The sequence below is a fragment of the Oxyura jamaicensis genome, chromosome 10 (assembly GCF_011077185.1).
Source record: "Oxyura jamaicensis isolate SHBP4307 breed ruddy duck chromosome 10, BPBGC_Ojam_1.0, whole genome shotgun sequence".
NCBI classification, from domain to species: Eukaryota; Metazoa; Chordata; class Aves; order Anseriformes; family Anatidae; genus Oxyura; species Oxyura jamaicensis.
In genome coordinates this window covers 20,107,293-20,129,157 of record NC_048902.1, presented here as the reverse complement: position 1 = coordinate 20,129,157, position 21,865 = coordinate 20,107,293, and the positions used below count along the sequence as shown (strand labels likewise).

At 37.3% G+C, this 21,865-nt stretch overlaps 1 protein-coding gene across 1 annotated transcript in view; it reads right to left on the bottom strand.

The window, feature by feature from the left end:
* The window catches only part of IQCH (IQ motif containing H), a 66,478-nt gene that overhangs the window by 23,990 nt on the left and 20,623 nt on the right, over positions 1-21,865 (bottom strand). The window contains exons 10-14 of the mRNA XM_035336340.1: positions 21,380-21,446; positions 16,011-16,094; positions 13,482-13,657; positions 10,107-10,379; positions 8,028-8,219 (exon numbers count right to left, since the gene is read on the bottom strand). Of these exons, the coding sequence (XP_035192231.1) occupies positions 8,028-8,219; positions 10,107-10,379; positions 13,482-13,657; positions 16,011-16,094; positions 21,380-21,446 (792 nt within the window). The remainder of the gene's footprint in view (positions 1-8,027; positions 8,220-10,106; positions 10,380-13,481; positions 13,658-16,010; positions 16,095-21,379; positions 21,447-21,865) is intronic.

The following is a 21,865-nucleotide window of genomic DNA, read 5'->3' as shown; positions in this document are numbered from 1 at the left end:
TTCAGAGAAATAACTGATTCAAGAAAATCTGAGACATGTTCTTGACAGATCAGACCCAACCTAACAGTGCTTTTACCAAGGAATGCCTAGATAATCCAGGTGTTCACAGAAGGGAGATCGGCGGCCGCTTTTTCAGGATCAGCACCTGGAATCCTCGTTGAAGGTTTTTTGCAACTGTAAGCTCTAAAAAGGCAATAATCCTGATTATAGGGAGTTTTACTAGGCAAATTCAAGCCCAGATCCAACATTCACTGATGGAGTCAAACCTTTTAAAAGGATCAGTGCTCTGTAGGCTAATTTCATTTAAATTGGACGGTATCTCCAGCAGAGCTTACCAATGCTTTCTCTCTTGATGTGGCCCAAAACAATTCAGAATCGTAGGCTCAGTGTAAACAGGGAGCATTTGTTCAAATCTTTCAGCTGATGTTTCTTAGCACAAGTAAAAAATAAGCAGCCTAGATACTGTTCACATCATGTAGAAACCTTTAAATCTGTCCAAATGTTTTGCACCTTCTTATAATGCTGAATATTCACTAAATATGACACACTTTCCCTCTAAATCTAAAACAATTTCTCACCCTTCTTCATGCTCAATTTTAGAAGGCTTTTTTAGAATAGTAGTTGCAACAAAAAATAGGACCAAATGTGGCATACGCTGAAGGAAATCTTCTCGAGAAAGATCAGTCAACAAAGAAAAGCCTGTTGAGAAGATAAGTAAATAAATACAAAGTAGAAATAGAGTTAGAAATAGGAAGAAAGACCTGGGGACAGAAAGAGGCTGCAGAGCAGAATGCATGAGAAAGTCCTGGGGCTTTTTAGCTAAAAATCAGATTGAAAGAAAATTATTTAGACCTTGCAAGCAAACAGAGTGAAGAAAGTAACTTCCAAGTAAGTAAAGCTGACTGGGCCAGAGAAGAACAAAATCAGCAGACAGATCCTCAGCAAAACAAACTGCCATAGCTTTGCTGAAGTCAATGAAGCTATGGCAATTTATGCCACTTCAATGGCACTATGACAATTCCCACTGTTTATACAGTATATCCTTTATATTGTGATCAGTGGAGCTATGATAACTTATTCTAGCTGCCTTGATGTGAATTGGTCCAGCCCAGCTTATTCTTACATTCTCAGAGATGCCAGCAAGCATGGCAATATTAGAAGAGTCCAGTAACTGCTTTCGGACTGCAGTCCAAATAAGTTTAATTACTTCTTATTTTGCAAAACAAACTGATTCAACAATTTCTTCAAATTCAGACAGATACCTGCTGGCCAGAACCACAACCTACCCCGCTGAACAAAACAATCTGAAAGGTTTGCAGAAAGCTAAATGGTTTTGGATATGATACACTGATTACCCTATCTACTTAAAAGTTTGCAACCTGATTGAGAGCCCAGGCATTTAATAATAAACTGCAAATTTCAAAATTAAAAAGTGCCAATTTTGCCTTCCATGAGCTGGAAAAGTATGTTCTGATAGAAGGTAACATCATGTAAAACAGCCATCATTACCAAGTAACACAAATGTTTTTCGTATGTAAAATTGCTTTGTAAAATATTTGCTCCATCTGCTGAAAGTAGCAAAGACAATTTTCCCTGATAGCTAATGGCCCATTTCAGCTGTATGGCAAGTGATTCACCGTGGCTGCGACTTGCATTAAGTAGAATGGCGAAAACAGTGCACAGAATTCTCCACTTATGTGGTATTATCTACTCACTGCTTCCTGAGAGCCCGTCCCTCATTATCACGGCCTTCGCTTTGGATCAGCACACAGGACTAGGGTTGCTTTGACTCAAGAGGCTTTTTGTCAAACTGAGGCACATATGCTATGCTTCAATACAAAAGCACAAAACAGCCACTTTCTTTGACTACAAGAACAAGAAGGTTAGTTCTCTTTCAACTTTCCAGCACTTAAACTGCTGTTCCTTTTTTCACACCACATGGGGCCATGGTTTTCTCTTCTGGCTCATGCTGTCACTCTGCACGCTGAGGATTTCAATATATAAAGATCAAGCACTTCTTTTAATTCTAAATTCAGCTACGTACACGCACACACAAAGCAAAAAATACTGGCCTAGTCCAAAACACCCCTCCCAATTGCTTCAGTTTCATTGTATACTCTGCTACTTACCATACCTCTATCGAAAAGCACATGTTTACATTGTGCCCTGAACTGCTTCAACATCTGCTAACAGACCAATAAAAGACAAATAAACCAGGATTGTTTAGAAAGAGCGATCCTTTCTATTTCCTCTGAACACTCCTAAACTGGCAGCAGCAATATGCTGCCGAGATCCCTTTCTGTAGCTGTCATCTCGGAAGACAATATATGCGGGGAAATCAAATATAACATCGCTACAGCCTGTGCTACCAAGAATCAGGCAGAAGGAGAATCTTGAAAGCTCTGCGAGCCTGTCAAATAATTCTGCATGTTTATGCGCGGCATGTTAATTTGGGATGATGACAATTTCATTAAAGAGTTTGCTTTCCTTTTCCAAAAAATACTCCATGTGCATTGGCATTTTATGCATAAGAGCATCTATTCGGCAAGATCGTGGCCTTCATTTTTCAAGACTCCCCAAGCGTACCTTCAGAACGAGGAAAACATTACACAATTTTCAGACTTTTCTAAAAGTCCTTTAAAAAAATAATTAAAAAAAATCCTACGTTTATTTCAAATGCAAGATTTATAAGTTCAAGACTTTGGGATGATAATACTCATACAAAATGAGATAAGTAATATTTGAGTGCATCTTTTCTGAATTGTAATTAATATCTGCAAATGCACAATCAATTCAGATACTCTCAGATTAATAAGATTTTCCTAATGGGATTGTTTATCTATATTTCAAACTCTATAAATTTTGTTCAGTCGTGTCGTCCATCCCCACCCCCCCATTTCTGGCTTGTTTCGCTAAAGAAAGGATTATAATGAATTCCAAACAATGAAATTCCAAAAAGGAAAGAGACACCGTATAGATAATGCACAGTCACTTGCCAGGAATTTTATCTAAATTGCTGAGCTGTAACGCTAAAGGAATTGTCAGACAAAACCTGTGCCGCATTTCACAAACAACACACAGTTAAACTTCTTTTATTCTCAGAGTTGCCTGTGTTCCTTTTTTTGAATTTTAGCAAAATAAACATTTTTAAAATAATGCAAGCAGGCATTTTATTGCGTGTGGTAACATTAACGGATTTCAGATTTCTTTAGTGCTCTTGCTTTATCCTCTCCTTCCACACTGTTATTGCTAAAAACTGGCAGTTAAATTCAATTGATTCAAAATATTCTGGATCCATATGGCCTCAAACCCTGGAGCTGAAGTTCGGATATTGCCTCACTGCTGTTTTCTAGCATTTGCCTCTACTCCAGTCCCCAGATGGTGGAAGTAACATTTAAACCTCCTTTCCTCTGCCTTGTACAATAGACCTTGGCACCATTTCAACTGTTTACTCCGGTAATTAACAGCACTGATACCACAACAATTACAACTCCTACAATCTTAACACAATAATGCTATGAATTAGTGAGAGCTAATGGCTGGAAGGTATAGTGGTTCCAGACTGCGAGATCTGTGCATTTTTAGAATAAAATAAAAGGTACAAACAGCACGCTTGCGGTAGACAATGATTACCTAGTAATTAGTTTACACAAAGCTTCCTATTTAATGGCAAAACGCTGTAATTAACGCGTGACAGAAAATCAAAGGGTACTTTGTAAGCATATGAAAAATTAACACTGCAGGCCTATAGCTTTATGTACTGATTAGAAGCATATTAAATCAATAGGACATACACACCAACAGCTTGCATATCTGATTATTCCGGGTCTCAGGAATGGATATCATGGCTTTAATTTAACCAAGGAATACAATTATCATGCTTTGCTTTACTTAGGATTTAACAATCACCTGAAACAGCACTAAGGCAGCTACATAGATATATTAATAAACTGAGTTAGAGCACTACTGAGTGCAGATACAGTGACTATGTAAACTATTTAGAGATATTTTCACAGAGCACTGCCCACACGAGGAAACAACCTGCAACTGTACTGCTTTACTGGCAATCAAGTTCTTCTTTAAGTCTTTGAGCTCTCTTTTCCTATTAAATATCATATTGGATAGAAGAAATTTTAAAAACCTGTCAAAATTCTGTAAATGGAGCTTCTGTTTATCTGCCCGAGTTTCTGGCCCTCTTCAGGCTGAAAAAATTAGCACACCTGCAATGACACGTGTACAATGAATAACAGCAGCAGCAAAGACTACTTAAGAACCCCCTCAGCAGACGTTAGGTGTTACACCAAGAGCAATACATGCTTTTTACTCTGAATTCCTGCTTCAGTAAAGCAACAGGACATGGTACATAGGATGCAGGTTTCTTAGAGTGAATGCAACTCATTCAACCAGTTAAAAACCTCCTCACCACTATTCTTGAGTTTCAAACAATTGCAAAGTTCATCTAATTCCTTATAACAGGGCTTTTGAATGTTGACCCAAAAGACTTAAATACAAAGGATCAGCCAGCATTTCATAGCACTTTATCTTGGCCTTTGAAATTGCAATTTTCCAAAAGCAATCAATGCATGATCCTGAAACCAGCATCTGAATATTGCTTCATGCAACTCAGACTGAAAGTTGGGCTTTCTGGATTTATCACCTTTTGAAAAGATTTTGATTTCCTATTACACATTTTAGTGAATTAACCAAGATACGGTCTATAAAGAAAAGAAGCCATGACAAAATACTGCGACAAAAATGGAGACAACAAGATTCAAACTCTCTAACATTTAAAACAGTAGGCTGCCCAAGCACAATAAATAGCTTTTTTTCTTCTACAACAGATATTTAATGAAGAGTTTTGAAATGGCTGTGTAGCCACGGCCAATTATAATAGCTTATTCAAGAGAATATTTGTTGCTTCTTTTTCTGTGTCTTGTTCTATTCTTGTATTTTCGCTTTTTTCCTCTTTATCCCCACATATCCCTCCTTTTGTTTTCAGCCTGATCTTATCTTAGCCTTGCTGCTACGTAAACTTGCCACATGTTGCTGGTCCTGGTGGTTAATTAAGAGTTGCAGTGTAATAAAAGTTAATTCTGAAATTAATTTGACTATTAATCTAACCTTGTGATTTAGCTACTATTTACACATGTATAGTTACACAACACGGTGGGATCTCTGCACAGTCCTGTATTATTTTATGTGAGGGCTGCTAGAAGAAAAAAAAAGGCAACATTATCCTTCCTCTAACAGGCAAGAGGATTCCGAGTGTTGTGAGTTTGAGTCAAAGACCAGGAGGCACTGCAGGTTTTGACAGCCTCGTGTCTGTTCCAAAACAAACAAAATACCTCAGATAACATACGTGGTAGACTGCTTCTCCGCTGTTCTTTACTGCTTGAATTCCGAGTGGGCATCTGGGCATCTTTACTCAAAATCACATAAAGCAGGACTGTGTAAGGTGCTTAGCCATGAATCTTACCTCTGCTCATGGCCACAAGTAGATGCTCAGGTAACGATACAAAAACAATTGTCTTCACAAATGGCCTCAAACTGCCAAATGAGCATTCATGGTGTCGGCAGTTCTCTTGCTGTTGAATATCATTAGAATCTGGGCCTCAGAATTTTTTTTATAAACTGGCAGACTTAAGCAGTGCACAGTAGGATGAAGGCCTTGCAGAGACATTCAGCAGAGTTTGTTAATTCTATCCCTTACGAGTTGCAAAATAATTGTTCAGATAACTCAGATGCTGCATTAAGTTAGCAAGGTAAAATACATCAATCATCCTGTCCTGCATTTTTGTTTGCCCAATGCTATTTTTGAAATGAGGAACCTAAAGTCCGTCTCATTTTTAGGTGGAATAGATTTTTACACAATTCAAACTCAAAAACTACATTATTTTTAATCTCTTGTCTACTACATACCAATGAGGAAAATCTGGGTATCGTCTTAAACTGCTATGCAAATGATGCTATTTGTAAGTATTAACATAATTTAGTGCTTACAGTCATATTCTCGTTTCTAATAATTCTACCAGAATGGAGTCTTTTCACTGTACTCTTAGCCTGCAGGATAGTCTTTCATCAAGAAGCTGAATTTTTTAATAACCTGCCAGCATCCGTTTTGTATGTGGCAGCCTATGCCGATGACACAATGTCTTCATTATCGAAAGAAACAGGTCTACATACTGTAATAGGACATTAAAGCATGCCTGTGCTCATAAACTAATGCTTTGATGTTTAAATGTGTATCATTACAATGGTATTCCTTAACAAAGGATGATTTTAATCCTCTACTCTCAATGGTAATACTCAGTGGAAACTGCAATTCATTATATATAAAAAAAGGTCTCCCGTTTTACAAAAGGGGGCTAAACTCAGAAGGCAGAAAAATTTGAACACACATTCAAACAAGACGTTCAAAACTGCAGCAAGTTTCACTGTGCCAACTCTCATTTTAATATTGGTCTGGATTTATGGAAGCTTTCCTGCTGACTCTAGGAAATTAGATCAAATGCATCACTCCATATATACTTCCCAACTTCCAATAAATGATTGTGTTTAAGGGCTTCTAAAGGATTGGTTCCTGGCTACATCAAAGCCTAACATAAACACAGTATGAAAGGGAAAACAGAGAAAGCTAGTTATCACTATGTCCCTTCATTCAGAGTCACTTAGCCATGGAATAATTAAAAAGGCACAGAAACAGGAACACTAATACTAACTCCAAGTAATAACACCTGTTTAGGGAATTTATATCAGCAAAAAACTAGACCTGGTCTAGTTTTATCATGTCTTTTGCCCCCAGCTCTGACAGTGGGAGCAGGATCTAGGTATGTTCTGCTAGCTTCACGTTCCAGAAAGCTGAGTGGCCAGACAATGCTCCCACTGGGGCAGCTCTGCAATGCTCTGCTTTGTACTGGTTGACTTGTGCACACTTAGGGATCCTCAGCAGACAGATGAAATCAGTGCTTCAGTTTTATATGATAAGCTCCATTTCATAACGTGGAATTATTTTGTAGTTGTCAAATGCAATAGAACTGTAATCAGCCCAATTTGAAATTTTAATATACAATATAATTCAATCAAAGAAAAATTCCAAAACAGTTCTGATTGAATTAAAGAAAAAAAATCAAGAGAGCTATAATGAGTAGTTTATGTAAATTAAACAATTCTTTCTGGATACATTCCTTCTGGCTTTAAAACCATTACATCAGGAATGAATATGGCGCTATATACAGAAATATTAAATGCTTATTGAAATTAACACATTTAAATACCAATGAATATTTAAAGAACAAATAGTTCTCCAAATACCAGAACTAAGGAGCTCTAGTTTCAGATGGATTTTTCTGCGGTTGAGATGTATCATCTTACAATCTCTCTCAAGCATATGGATTCTTATGAGTCCACTAGTGCAAGAGTTCGTGCTATATTGTTTTCCTCAGTTAAATATTTATAAGATCTCTCTCTCTCCTTACCTAAACACCCACTGTAATGAAACATGCAGGAGCCTAATGATCTCTGATACTTCAAGTGTTCTGTCTTATACAGATGAGAATCACTAACAGGTTTAAAAGTCATTAGTGAGGAAAAAAATCCAGAAAAAATAATCCTTAGGAAGCCAGCTTAAAAAGTAAATAGTTTGTGTGTGGTTTCAAATTGATTAGCATTGTTCACTATAGTAGTACAACAGTTTTGTTCCAGTAATTCCAATGTTCCTACGTAGCTGAAATGCTCTACCACTGATAGACTTTCATTTCTACGTGCCCTCACTTTGGATAAAAACCACTAAGTAATTAAACGTTCTGTGCCCAACTTATTCCACAGTTGGATATCAGACAATTTGCTCACATTTTGGGATATTTAATTATTTTTTAAATTTGAATTACTGTTACCTACTACTTTGTATACGCTGCTCTGGACTCTGTAACATCAACGTTTATCTATGTCTTCAAACAAAAGCTTAGAGAAAAGACTTGCTGTGAGGAACAACGCCAGCAGACGAGATACCCTGCCCCTTTATTACTTACATGTGCCCACTTCTTACTCCATATCTCAGGGCTGTGTTTCTGACGTTCCTTCTGAACCCAGTGGTAGCATTTCATATGCAGGATAATGTCACAGTAGGCAGTGCCATTTCCTCCAGATTCATCATTCACTTTAAACAACCAGCGCCGCACTTCCATGTTGTCAATGATCAGCTGACTGAGAATACTGATCATCTGTGGAGCAGGGACACAGAGATATTTTGTACTAGGACAACAGCAAATTATTCCTTGATTTAGACTCCCCTTTCTCAAATGTTTGGACTTGAAACCTAACTATGGTTTCTGTTTCTTAGAGATACTTGTCTTTTTGCAGTTATCTTGGACACTTAGTGAAAGCAACCCTGAACGTTTTTTGATGAGGAATTTATGGTCTACATCTGGTACTTGAGTCCACTCAGGCAGACTACCAAACAGCAACATTCTGTTTTCTGCAAAAAAAAAAAAAAAAAATAGAAAACAATCTTGTTTGTCCAGGCTTTTTTGTCACATCAGAATCTTAGGTTTTGGATAATCAGTACAGCTAAATAAATGGTTTTGACAGGGAATAATGTGAGGTGGACTACCCTATTTGCAAAATCTGAGAAACAGTTGTGCCAGATTCTAACAGCAGCCAAACATCTGTGGAATTTTCCTACTGGAGAGCACATTATATGATTATAAATATATGAAGGAGCTACCAGGCAGGCTTTATAAAAATGCTAATTATTTATTTGTATATGTACACAGATTTAAATGGGCTTCAAATGCCTTTTGCCCAGCTGGTGTAGGATGCAATTAGCTTCATAGAAACTGCAGATGCCTTTGAACCCAACAACAGTATTATCAGATCTTTTTGCAATAGCTAGAAGGTATTTTTACATAACAGTTTTTGGGAGATTTTTTTTTCATATTTTTTCCACTGACCTCAAATACAATTACATGTGTGTTTCAGATGCTATTATTTGTGGCTTTTGAGAATCCCATAAATGTGTTTTTCTTGATGACTCCCCTACAGTAATGAAAAGGATCAATAATACTGTAAGGACTGTAGCAATCATAAAGAATTATGTGCTATCTTTAAGTGAAAATTGAATTGTGCTTTAACATAGTGTCAACTTGCTTTGATTATTTAACCTAAAATGTCAATATTTCATACACGCAAACAGCAGAAGTAGAACTTCCATAACACTGTGGTATGAATCAAAAGTATTAGATCCACTTAAGTTAGTTATTTAACAATAAATCAAACAGTGGTTTTACAGATCATTGATCACATATTTATTTCATCTGCTATAGAAGTTGCAATGTATTTGTGTAGCTTAGGTTGTTTTCAGTGTTAAAGGTGATTAATAAAAAGAAAAGCAACATGAAAAATCTAAGAAAAAATACCTATGAACAATAGCACTGATTACCTCCATAAAAACAGGATAAAAATCAGTACAGATTGTACATAGACATACAATAACATATAGCAAACTCAGCCTTTAGAATGAAATACTGAGGCAAGGAATGCAAAATAAATGTGTCAACTGAATACACCACAGAAAAGTCATGTGCCTTGTAATTTTAGTTTAGTAATATTTTGTCTTGTCATGCTGACAAGATCACAAATTTAGCAATGATAAGCCAGAGACAAGGTAAAACTTCAGCTGTAGATATGCTCAGTGAAGCTCAAATTGAATGGCTGGCTTCCTAAGTGGAAGAAGTTTTCCCTTCATCCAATACTTTGCTTCCCAGAAATCCCTGTTCTATTTTCAGTCACTGGTAAAACTATTTAATTTCAGTAAGGCTGTGACTTCATCAGCAGCACAAGCTATTTGAAATAACTCATCCAAAAAGGCTTATATATTCTCAAGATTGAATGTGAAGAATATGAGAACAATTGCATTGCTTCCTGACTGGGATATGAATTGCATTTAATTGGTGAGATTCAGCCAAAAAAGAGCCCAACCTCATCCACGATTTAATCAAACCTAGTTAGGGTCTAATCAATACAGCCATTGCAATTGTACAAAGTTTGCATCCTATCAAGTGAAAACAGGCACCTGCATGTTGACACATCCCAGAGCATGTCCTGCTTACCTGCTCGTTGTTGTAGATGTCAGATTCTCCAGGAGGGGTTGGCACACAAGCACTGGCAAAAATTCGTTTACTTCCAGACTTGGTACTATAGAGATGAGCCACTTCTGGCACTGAGCCTAATATAGGCACATTTAACATGTCAGCCACTGCTAAATCATCTTTGTGGGGAACCCCTCCAATAATGTAGGCATCTCTGCTCTGGATAAGGATTTTTATTCTTTTGATTGTCTTGGGACTGTACTTCAGCTGAGTGGCTAGGCACATGTGATGCTTCTGTATAAAGATAACATTATTCTTGTTAAAAGGTGTTCTTTTCTATTCCATGAACCTAATTTATAATGTTGCACACAATAAATACATTATTAATAGCAGGCTGGGTTATGACCTATCCTGTAGCTTAGCAGTTTAAATTGATAAAAGCTGTTGGGGTGAGGCTCCATAATCGTGCACATCTTTAGTGTGTTGGAAATGGGCTCACTGGGAATAGAACTAATTACTACACATCTGTATTTATTTGATCCATACGGAATTATCCTTCTGTCAGTCGGCAGAGAGGCTGGTGGCCTTTGGATAATAGTGATTCATCTCAGCAACACTTCTGGCATGGTTTAACTCTAAAGCACCTAAAAATCAATACAAAAATGAAGAAAAACCCCTATAGCACAGAATGTATTTCACCATACAGTTCAGCAGTATTTTAAGCGATTCGCTGAGAATAAAACACTTTGATTTACAAAAGCTTTCACTGATCACATTAAATTACAGGGGATATACATTCCCATTATTCAGTAGTTCTGATAGCTACTGTAAACGCAACTGCAAGGTACTCAAGGTAAGAGTAGGGTTTTGTTGTTGTTGTTTTTTTACAGTACAAGGTTTTCAACTTTTTGTAAGGAATTTTTCACTTCTTCTAAAAAAGAAAATCTCTATTGCTGAACAAGTTGCCTGTGACAGCCTTAAATTTAATCTAAGAATATCAGTCGTGGCAGGTGAAACCTCACAAGTATTTGCTGCTACATACCCTGTGTGTCGCTTGCAGACAACCCAATTATCTTTACAAAGGTACAGAGGTGCACTGAGGTTGAGATGGATGGGACAGTACAAGTATTCCTTTCCAGGGTAGCCCAAATACCAGATTTTCTTAGGGATATGCAGGCCTGAGAAACCCAGCATATTTTCCTTCAAGGTTCAGGATGTTCCTTCACATGGACTGAATTATAAATCCTAATTCCAACTCCTTGGATGAGGGAAAAGGAGATGGGGGAGCCCCCAGATGTGGACAAAAGAAACCCCTTTTGTCACTTGCTTAGTGCTTTCTTGTACCAAACACATAGCTCTCCAAAGTGCCCAACTCTCCCTGTAAAGGAGCCAGATGTACTGCAAGGAGAAGGGGGATATGTCTCTAGGTCAGAGAAATAAGACAATTTTCAAACTTCTAGTAGGAAAAAGGGAGTCACACAAGTATAAGGGCAAAGAAAACAAAAAACATTTCCTGGATTTTTTTTTCTTTTCTTTTTTTCTTCTGACAGTTTTAAAACAGAGACTCTTAGTGCTCTGATTCGGTTGTTTCTTTTCTCTTGAGCACAGGTACAAAAGCACGGAGATGGCCCGTTCTGTTGGTCTTGTGGCAGAGTTCTGCCATGTCGAGAACAGGATCAATTTCCAGCCCCGGTCACTTGCTCCCTGGGGCCATGGGGACAAGATCTGTTTTGTGCCTCTCAATAATAGATTTTACAGTTAATTAAGGAGTGCAAGAAACAGGCTGTAAAAGCTAGTTCATTCCTGCTTTGAGAGTGGTATGGCTGCCATGATATATGGTAGTGTGAGCAAAAGCAGGAGGACCGAGGAATCCCTGAATTCCAGCACAACAATGAGTGGAATAATGGTTGATGGATTAACCAAAGCATAGTACTTGTTTCTTAAGCCTCTTATTTTTTAAAAAACTTCTCAAGATCAGAGAAGCTGAACGTGGCAGCAACTTGACCATAACAAGCACCTGGCTGCACAGAGTCACACAAGATCGTTCTCATAACTAGAAACTAAAGGACACAGGTGTGTGGACACCTCTTTCTCACAGTCTCTGTCTCCCCTCTGCAGCCACCAAGGAGTGGCACAGGGCTCTCTCTGTCTGGTTTTCTTTTCCATAGATTTTCCTTCCATTCCATTCCACCAACGCAACTAGCAAGCTGGTTAAGGTTGACCCGTGCTTCTGGAAGTGCTCAAAGCAGCCTGCTAAGGTGGTCTTCAAGACATTCATACTTTAGGAGTAATTTCAGATACACTGGTACAGCAAAAGATTTTATAGAGTAATCCAGAAGAAAGATGCCCCAAAAGAACCTGCAAAATTCTAACCCTTACACAGACAGAACGACAGCTAAATTCATGGTCACTGAGGCCAACGGGTGACTAGATTCAGTTACGAGTACAGATTCTTCCCCGCAGAAAAAGATATTGCAATTTCCCGTTTGTATTGATGGCAATAGCACACTTCTCAGCATTCTGAAACTGGGTAGGGGGCACAGTCCATACCCACAAAAGAACCAAGCAGCCCTTGCAACTGAAATTACCTCCCTATATCAAAGCATACAAACATTTCCCAGTAAATCATAGCAGCAGCATCAATTTTCACAGGGTTGTTTGCTCTTCGCCTGGAAAAGAAGCTTTGTTTGGAAAATTTCAGCAGAAATATTCCAAGAGTAGGGGCTTCAAGTGCAGACACTAGAGATATAAATGTATCACGAAATTTTACACAAATCAAATCTTAGCTAAGATACTGTGAACTTAATATTTACAATATAAAATTATTTTTCACTGTAAAGGAGCTTCACTGCATTGCAGTGTTATCAGAAGCACTGTATGTAGCATGCAATAGTTAAGGGTCTCTTTTTAGATGGTGTCCCAGCACGTGGATTTAAAAATGACTTGGCAGGTTTGGAAATCATGTTTCTATATTATCTAACCTAAATAGTTTTAGGTTCTGTTCTTTACAAAGTTCTAAGTTGGATTTAATTGCAAGAAACACTACCAACATATGGATGATTGGATGCCGGGCTACCCAGAGATAAAGTTTGAGTAATAAGAATGGTTTATTGCTGTGATTTGCTTACAGATATAAATCTATCAAGTTCACAGTCCCAAGCATATAGTAAGAATGAACAGTGGTCTACAAACAGCCAATATAGGACAATCTCAACTAAGTCTATAAAGCTAAACCAGGATATTTATTTCCAATGCTCTAACTAGTAGTCTAATCAGTAAAGCCCTTAAACTTGCAATAATATTTCACTGATGTGTACCAGAGCGTTACAAGTTATAAAATTTCCAATTTAATTTTACTGCATCCCTCAAGCTGTAGTAATTAGAAGACAAACTCACAGGGAAGCTGCTTATAGCTTCAGGGGTGAGAATTTTGAACCTGTCCTGCAGGTCACCCATGTCCTCAGGGTTCCCAGATCTAACAGCTGCCTGCAGACCCAGGAGTTTATTGTAATACTGCAGTAACTCCTCACTCAGATGAAGGGGGCAGATGTAGATGACGTCCACGTTGGCATCTAAAACAAAGGGGCACAATGTTCATTATTGGGAGAAAGGTACAGTCCATTCACAACAGCAATCTGATGATTCCTGAACATTTGCTAACAAACAGCTTCCCTAAAAAAAAAGGCACTGGAAATAAAACCAGGATCTTTAATTCCCCAGTCTTAGTGGTTTAACTGCTTTTTCTGTGCTTCAGCATTTCTCTGAAGACAGGTCAGCAACCCAAAGAAATAGCTAGTTTTCAGAATTTAATCTGCAGAACATATTGGGGGCAGAATTTTGAAAGTCTTGCAGGGGGATTTATCTACGCGACTCACATTAACATCAATGGGAATTGTACACTGCTTTAAAAATATATCCCATTAAGTTCAGTAAATTATAAAACTGAGCTATTAAGTTTAGAAAGCTGATGAAATCGCAATTTCATACGCTGTCTGGATTTTGCATGGCCTGCTCCTATTCTTGTCCTGTCCAAATAAAAGCTCACGGTAGGATACCATTAATAACTATTGTTGAGCATGTGAGTGTGCAGATCAGCTCGTTAAATACCACAGTGTGAAAATCTGTTTTCTGCATGTAAAACAACTTGGTCTGAAAGCCTGCGTATACACAAACACTAAGAGGTGAGAAAGTCGAAGCCTTCAATATATTCCATTTTGGAAAATTTTTACCACTGTGCTCTTCTAATATATTAATAGATGAGTTAATGAACTAATTGCCTTGTAATGTTGATAGGGTATCCTGCCAAAAAGCACTCCTAGATTTTTATCCAGCTCCTGCTGAAATCAGTAGGAAGTCTTTCATTGTCATTACTAGGCACAGAAACAAGAGCCCTGAAAGTGCCAGGGACAACTGTTCTTACACATGAATGAATCAGAAGCAATGCAACTATTGGACTAAGGAAACCCTGAACCTATCGTTATAAGGAATAAGATTTCCCACTCATTCACTTTTGTTTTGCCACACCGCTACAGGCAAACACCACACATTAAAAATGGAAGGCCAGAGTCTCAACTGAAGCATTAACGTAGTACAGCATCCAACAGCCAGCCCTACATCTGAGTACTGGTAGAGCCTTTACATAACACAGGTCATTACCATATAATTTTTAAAACCATGCAGAAGAACAGCTCACTAGAACTGTTAGTCGATACTCTTTGATGCCTTTATTCAGACTTACAAAATCAGCCTGAAAATTTACCAGCCTGGGTACAAAAAAAAACCTACTTCCCCATGTTATCTGTATGCTGAAAGTATTGCACTGACAAAAATTGACAAGCTCAAGTGCATTTGGTGAACAAAATGCTGCAACAGATTTTACTACTGTTAGCTCTGCCCTGTAAAGGGATAGACAAGTCTGCTTCGGACACAGTGGGGCTTCAGGGTCAGATTAGCTAGTAGCAAGTCACATCAAGCAAGGAAATCCTCTGGTATGGTAAAGAAAAAGAAAACCAATGTGGTAAATGTCAGTGCTCTTCTGCCAGGCACAGGTAAGGCATCTGATCTAGTTAATATTTTAGTTAATTATTAACTAGTTTGCATCTTACTCATGGTCTACTTTACATTTTAGAGTGAAACCAATTTTCACGTTCACAGATTTTGAAGTAAGAAAGATTGCCTATATAATGCGTTGACTTTGTACCTTTAAGTTTCTAAGTATCATTTCGGAGACAAAATGAATGAATAAATAAATAAATAAAACCGTACTGTGGAAAAACAGTATTAGTGTCTCGATAATATATAAAGGCAATTACATTATTATTTTAGGCAACTGTAAATTTCTGCATCTAATATATTTTTGTTAGAAACTTACTAAATGGCATTTATAAAATAATAATGATACTGAAATATATATGAATCATGTAAAGTATGTCATTCCGGGGAGCCAATGAAGTTGGTCATTGACAAATAATATTCTTCATTGCTTTGCTTAAAAGAGGACTGTCATTCTAGGAAAAACTTTTTAATGCATGTCTCTTACCTCATTTGCTAATTAAAAAAAAAAAAAAAGTGGTTTAAATAAGGCCTTGTTCCTTTCTAGCATATCTTTCTCTCTCTATGAGCTTGAATGAACACTAGCGGAATTAGCTACCTAATTTTGTAGAACACTAAGCACTTTTGCTCGTTTGTGGTGCTCAGCATGCCACAGGATGAGGCTGCTTTACATTATCACAGAGTCAGAAAAATCAGTATGATGTTCTTATGAATAACTTGGACAGAAGAAAATGGCATAATTGCTTCTGAGCTTATATGTTCTCTATATTTAATATTAATACAAAAGGAAAGTCCTCACCCGTCATTCTCTTTTACTCACAAGTACGAACAAATACCGATCAAGATATAGGCAGCCGACAGCTCGTAACATACCCAGTATGTCACACAGTCTTCCCATCTGTAAATTCTGTTGAAGAGCAAAATCAGGAATGTGTTCACGAATGCACTGGGAATATCCTGGAAAACAAGTAAAGTCGACCCCCACAAAATGTATTCAAAAAGCCCTGATAGGTATTTAAAAGAAATCAGACTTTTATATTAAAAAGCTGTAATATAAGTATTTCAAATCCTAAACAAGGTATTGCATAAATTACATCGTCTTTATGAATTTACTTTTAATAATGAACTGATGTAACATGTTTTTGTGTCATGAGATTTTAAATAAAGACACCACAGATCTATAAAGCTTTATAATTTAAACGTGTGGCCACATCTGAGTATTTTGCTCATCTTCTATGTGTTTGGATTTTTTTTTTAAACACTGAAAAAAATGACACCATCATTAAGCAAGAATCCCGGTAGAGCAGTACATTTTGTCCTTCACACAGATAAAAGGCAACAAAAACACTTCATTAAGAAGATGTCTCGGTGATACCTGATCACTTTGTTGCAGCGGATGAATGAGTGGCAGCCTGTCTGAGCTAGGATAATCTATTTGGAGGTCAGACTTCCAACTGATTGCATACTTGCATTTGAAAAGACTGCTGCAAATGACATGACCACTGTGACTATAATCTCTAATCCCGTAATTTTTAAATTAAGTTAATTCCAAATGAATCAGGATGTATATACAAACACACACACCCACACAATGCGAGTTGCTAGTTGCGAGCTGTGATTAAATCACTATGAAAGTTCAGCCTAACAGTACGTGGCATGGAATCCATTAACAATCCCTTACAATATTCCCATGTATCTGCACATCACCAATCATTTATGAAAAACTTAGTTTGGCTAAAATTTGCTAAGAATTTCACTGCTCTCCTTTTGGAAGATGATAACAGGATCTTTTGAAGCCACTTGTTTTTACTGCAAGGACAATTATTAGAAGTAATGCCAACGCTGCCATATTGCACACTGGAAAACAAAACAATTCAATATGGATAAATGTAAATCACCAGATTCACTTTTAATAATTTCTTGCAAAGTCAACATATTGTAGGTAGCACGATGGTACTATGCACTGGCAGAATGACATCAATGTAAAAGATATCAAGGGTTTTGCCACTCTAAAATTAAGTTACAATAATCTGAAAAAGCTTGCTCTGATTATTTAAATTTCAGTCTTAAGGTTCTCAAAGATGGGGATCATTTTTAAGTCACTAACACTGTTGCTTGACAGTTTCAAAACATTTAAATTTCAAGCACAGAAAGTAGCTGATTTCCCTACATTAAATTGCCCTCATGAAAACAGCTTTGTTTTGAAGAAACTGGGCAGAAAAGTAACATGCAAGTATCACTTGGAAAATTGGGAATGATTTGAAGAGAATAATAGTTAAAGTACCAATAGTACAGAAGTTAAACTTGCACTTTGCTATGGTTCTGCAGATACATCATAGCATCATACCCACTACCACATGAACTTTTCTACGATGGATTAATAAAACATTAATTCACAACATACTAGCTTCCACTGCCAAGACACTATTAGATTCACTGAGAGGAATATTCACCTCTCGTGAATCATTCACCTTCCAACAGACATCATGAACCACGTTAACCCTCACACCTGACACGTTTTGAACGCTTTTGCACTCGCATGGATGGATAGCTGACAATGCTTACTAAAAGCAGAGGCAATAATATTCCATTCCTTGCAGTTTAAACACAATTCTGCCCAAATTAATTGCACATACTGTGCTCATATTCCCAATGTTCCAGTACAACCATAACCTGGGCTAATATTTCTGCTTTGTAATGTACTCTTGGTTTATGTGTCACTAACGTTTTGAGCTTCTGCATTTGGTCTCAAGTGCACAAAACATTTCAAATAAATTTGCACTTGCCAGAAGCAAAAGCTCCTATTTTGATTCAAAGAACCACTACTTTAGTTGATCTATACCTGTAATCTGATTAAGTTAAATTCCAAATCGTGTCTGAAAACAGTGATATTGACAAAAGCTGGCAATGGCAGAGCACTTGAGGATACGGCTGATCATTTGCACTAGGCGTTAGAGCATCACGGCATCCAACTGACAGAGCTGGCCTACGGGAGGGTTGACCTTGCAAGGTGAGAACCAAGAATTTTGATTTCTTGGTTTAGTGGCACTCAAACGATGCTGAGGGACTTCCTCCCTTGCATGAGTTTTACGATAGTGTTTGTGCAATGACTTCAGTGGAATGCTCCCAATTTACACAGGGCTAAGTTATAGGGAGAGTTATAGAAGTGCTAAAATAACGGGTGTAGGAATTAATGGTAAAGAGCCTGCTTTCACCTCCCCTTTCAACCTCAACCATGACCTAATGCCCCTTAATTGTGATTTTCTTAATAAATTTTGCTTGTCTCAAAGTGTCTTCCCTCAGCAAAGAATCCACAACACTTTTCAAACTCACCTTTGAAAACAGAGGGAGCAGCATGGAGGAGGGGGATAGTTTGAGTAACCACGGGGCGATGTTCAAGGGGAAGGAGGAAAACAAGCTATCTGGGATTCAGCCACCGTGTGCTTCCAAGAGCTTGGGACAGGTCTAGTAAATAATACTTAACTTTTACTCACCTACTGTTCAGCTGAAACTGCATTTTAAAAGGATTCATGGATCACATGAGAAAGCTTTGATGAATACACAGTGGGCTGTGTACAAGGAGCCAAATTTTTTTGTGTACAAGGAGCCAAATTTTATTTATTGTAAATCTAGCTGTTTGGGTAGAAAGACTGATCAATCATTTAAAAGTAGTTGAAAGAGAAACAGTATTTGATTCCCAAATATTGCAGAAGTGTATTCATCCATTAGAGTGTGGGAGTAAATCTGATTAGAAACTTCCAACTCATTTTTCATTACACTAGCTGACAAAAATGCTAAACAATCAAGGAAAATTATATCATTTTTTTTCAGCTGTACTAGAAACCAAGAGTTTTGTTTTGGGGAAATAAATGGAAACATTTTTTCCTTACAGTAGTGTAATTTAAGCCCTTCACTATTCCTTTTCCTGGATCATTTCCAGAAACTTGACGTAAGTCTGAAAACATTCTTGAAATGAAGACTACTGAGAAATTCAGTTATGACTCTATCTGCATTTATTGGAATTCTTTTTGCACGAGAAGAAAAATCAGACTCGGGCTTGACGTAAATGCTGAAGTCAAGGAAATGTGAGTAGAGAGTCTGGGGCTCTGTTCTTGGCTTACAAGGCTGAAGACAGAAACCACTAACAACATACAGTCAAACAGTGTCTCTGGGTGTTTATCTGCTCTGTCCCAGCTTTTATAGTTCAGACACCTTCTTACGATTACCCAGACTCAGGCCCTAAAAAAACAAACAAACAAACAAACAACCCTTCTGATATCAGCTGCCATTTTGCATATTTACTCCTCCTAGACCGAAGGAAATGTTACTAGTTTAAATTGCCTAGCTTCCCAGAAGTCTACACTAAGACAGCCTTCTTAACTGTAACGTTCCAAAAGGATAAAAAAAAGCAAAAATTTTCAGTATCATGGTTAAGGGTATTATTCAGCAGTTCTTTTTCAAAACAAAAAATGATGAGATAGGGCAGAGCAAAAGCATAATTGGAAAACAGCACAATGAACAAACTACAAAATGTTGCTAGCTGGAAGTGTCCCAGTAATGGGCCCAAAATTTCACAAGCATTTGAAAAAATTATAAATGTGTCAATGAATTTAGCATAAACAAGCAAGAGTAACTTCTTCAAACAGCCTCTGCAAATCCCTCCCTTGGATGACGTCTTTTTTGCATGCCTTATTTGAGCAGGTTTGCTAATTTTCTAAGAAAACATTTGCATTCAAATTCTCTTTACTGCTTACTTTTTTCCTCATTAAGGGAGAAGTTCCACTTGAATACTGCAGCCTCCTACGCGCACATACACAAATTCCTGTATTTACAGCAGAATGCCGTATGAAGCATGTTACAGCATCAGAGCCCGGGCTCCAGGTGAAGTGCTAAATGAAGTGCATTTTCCCTGTGGCTTTAGAATTTACCTATGCGGTTGAAATAATTTCAAAACTTATAAATTCTGCTGGATGTTACCATATCCATTGCAGTAACAGGGACGTACTGATTAATTTTTTAGATTAGCTTGTTTTGATTAGACCAAGATTTTTTTTTTTAACATATTTTTGAAAGCATCTGTTGTGCAACAATTCTGCTGACTTTTGATTTCACAAACCTAATTAATAATTGCATTTTCCTATATCAATGCACTCCTTCACAGTTTTGCCCAGTTCAAAACACTGGAATGTAAAAATTATTTTTAAATGATCCTGCTTTAGAATAGGATCCAGTCACGTGATTTCACCTAACATATTCACAAGAGACTTAAGACAGAGGTGTAATTAAAAACAGTTGCTCATCAAATGTATATTTATGTTAAACATAGTCAGCAGAATCACAAAATTAAAGGCTGGGTCCCAAAAACAAGAGCTTAAAACTTATTTACAGTCTTCATTAATTCAAGCCTTAACCAATTCACTTTATGAAATCCTAAAACTCTCAGGTCAATTAATTTGCTATGTAAATACAAAATATAAATCAAATTACAAGTATTTTGACAGGATTTCATGTTTTAAGAGATTATTGGTGCATTTTAGAAATTCCCAGGAAATCATATTCTGTAATTTCTAAACACCTACACTTTGCCATGGCTTAGCAGAAAACAGCTTTTAAGCTCCCCAATTCATAAATGTAATTAAATAATTACATTAGTGCTAATTAACATGAAACTGCAGATTATTTAAGCGCAAAAAACACTATTCAACTTCTTAATTATTCTTGTTCACACAGCATTTCCTTTTGCTCAGGCGCCCTAGGTGCAAATAAAGCATCCCATCTGCTCGTAATTAGAACTAAATAATTTCAGAGAATGTAGCTTATCATTTTGACTGCACATTTGATTAAAAACAGTGTACAAGCAATATCCTGGCTTATTGCTGTAACAGCAACAACACACACAGGCCCATGTTTTCCTATCATTAAAGAAGACTGAAAACATTATCTGTTATTTCAGGGGGAAAAAATACAACTTTTTAGTTCATTTCATACAGATGAAAGCAAATTACAGCAAATCACCTCTCCACTGAATAGCGGCCCCCACATAATGACTTTATTTGCTTAATCCCCAAATTAAACGCCGTTTCGAGCGAAGGCCCTGTGTTATTACTCTCATCATGTCGAGAACATTTTCCTGCCGAGACCAATTTGAATAAAACAAGGGGCCTTCCTTGAACTCAATCAAGGAGTCATAATGTGGTGGGTAATAGAGGTTGCTGATAGATTTGCAGGCAAAAGTGTTATACCTAATGATGGGATATGGATAATAGTCCTCCTGGAGGTCCTGATGCGATTCCAGTTGGCTGCCAGATGCTAAAAATCAAGAAGAGCATTGATCAGTGACAGGAAGCTGTAGTGGATTCATCTAGTCAAACTTCAGCTGTTTTTCCACTGTACAGTTAAGCCAGGCATAAATTATATTAATTGATTTAATTACATACTTAAAACATCTTCCCCAATTAATTTAATTAGGTGGCTACATGAAGCTACTGGCAGGGGAAGATTAGAGGCTGCTCACTTAATTAACAGAATATGAATGAAAAAAAAAAGAAAGCAAACATAAATGAAATTGTGAGCACTAATTAAGAGGCTGTCTGCAAACTTAAATACTTTCTGACAAAGTAGTGACAGGAATGTAGACAAGAGAGGGATTTTTTTTCAGCAAATTAAGTGCCACAAGGTATATATAGGGAACTAAGGTAATGCAGTTAAAACATTGATTTTCTGACAGA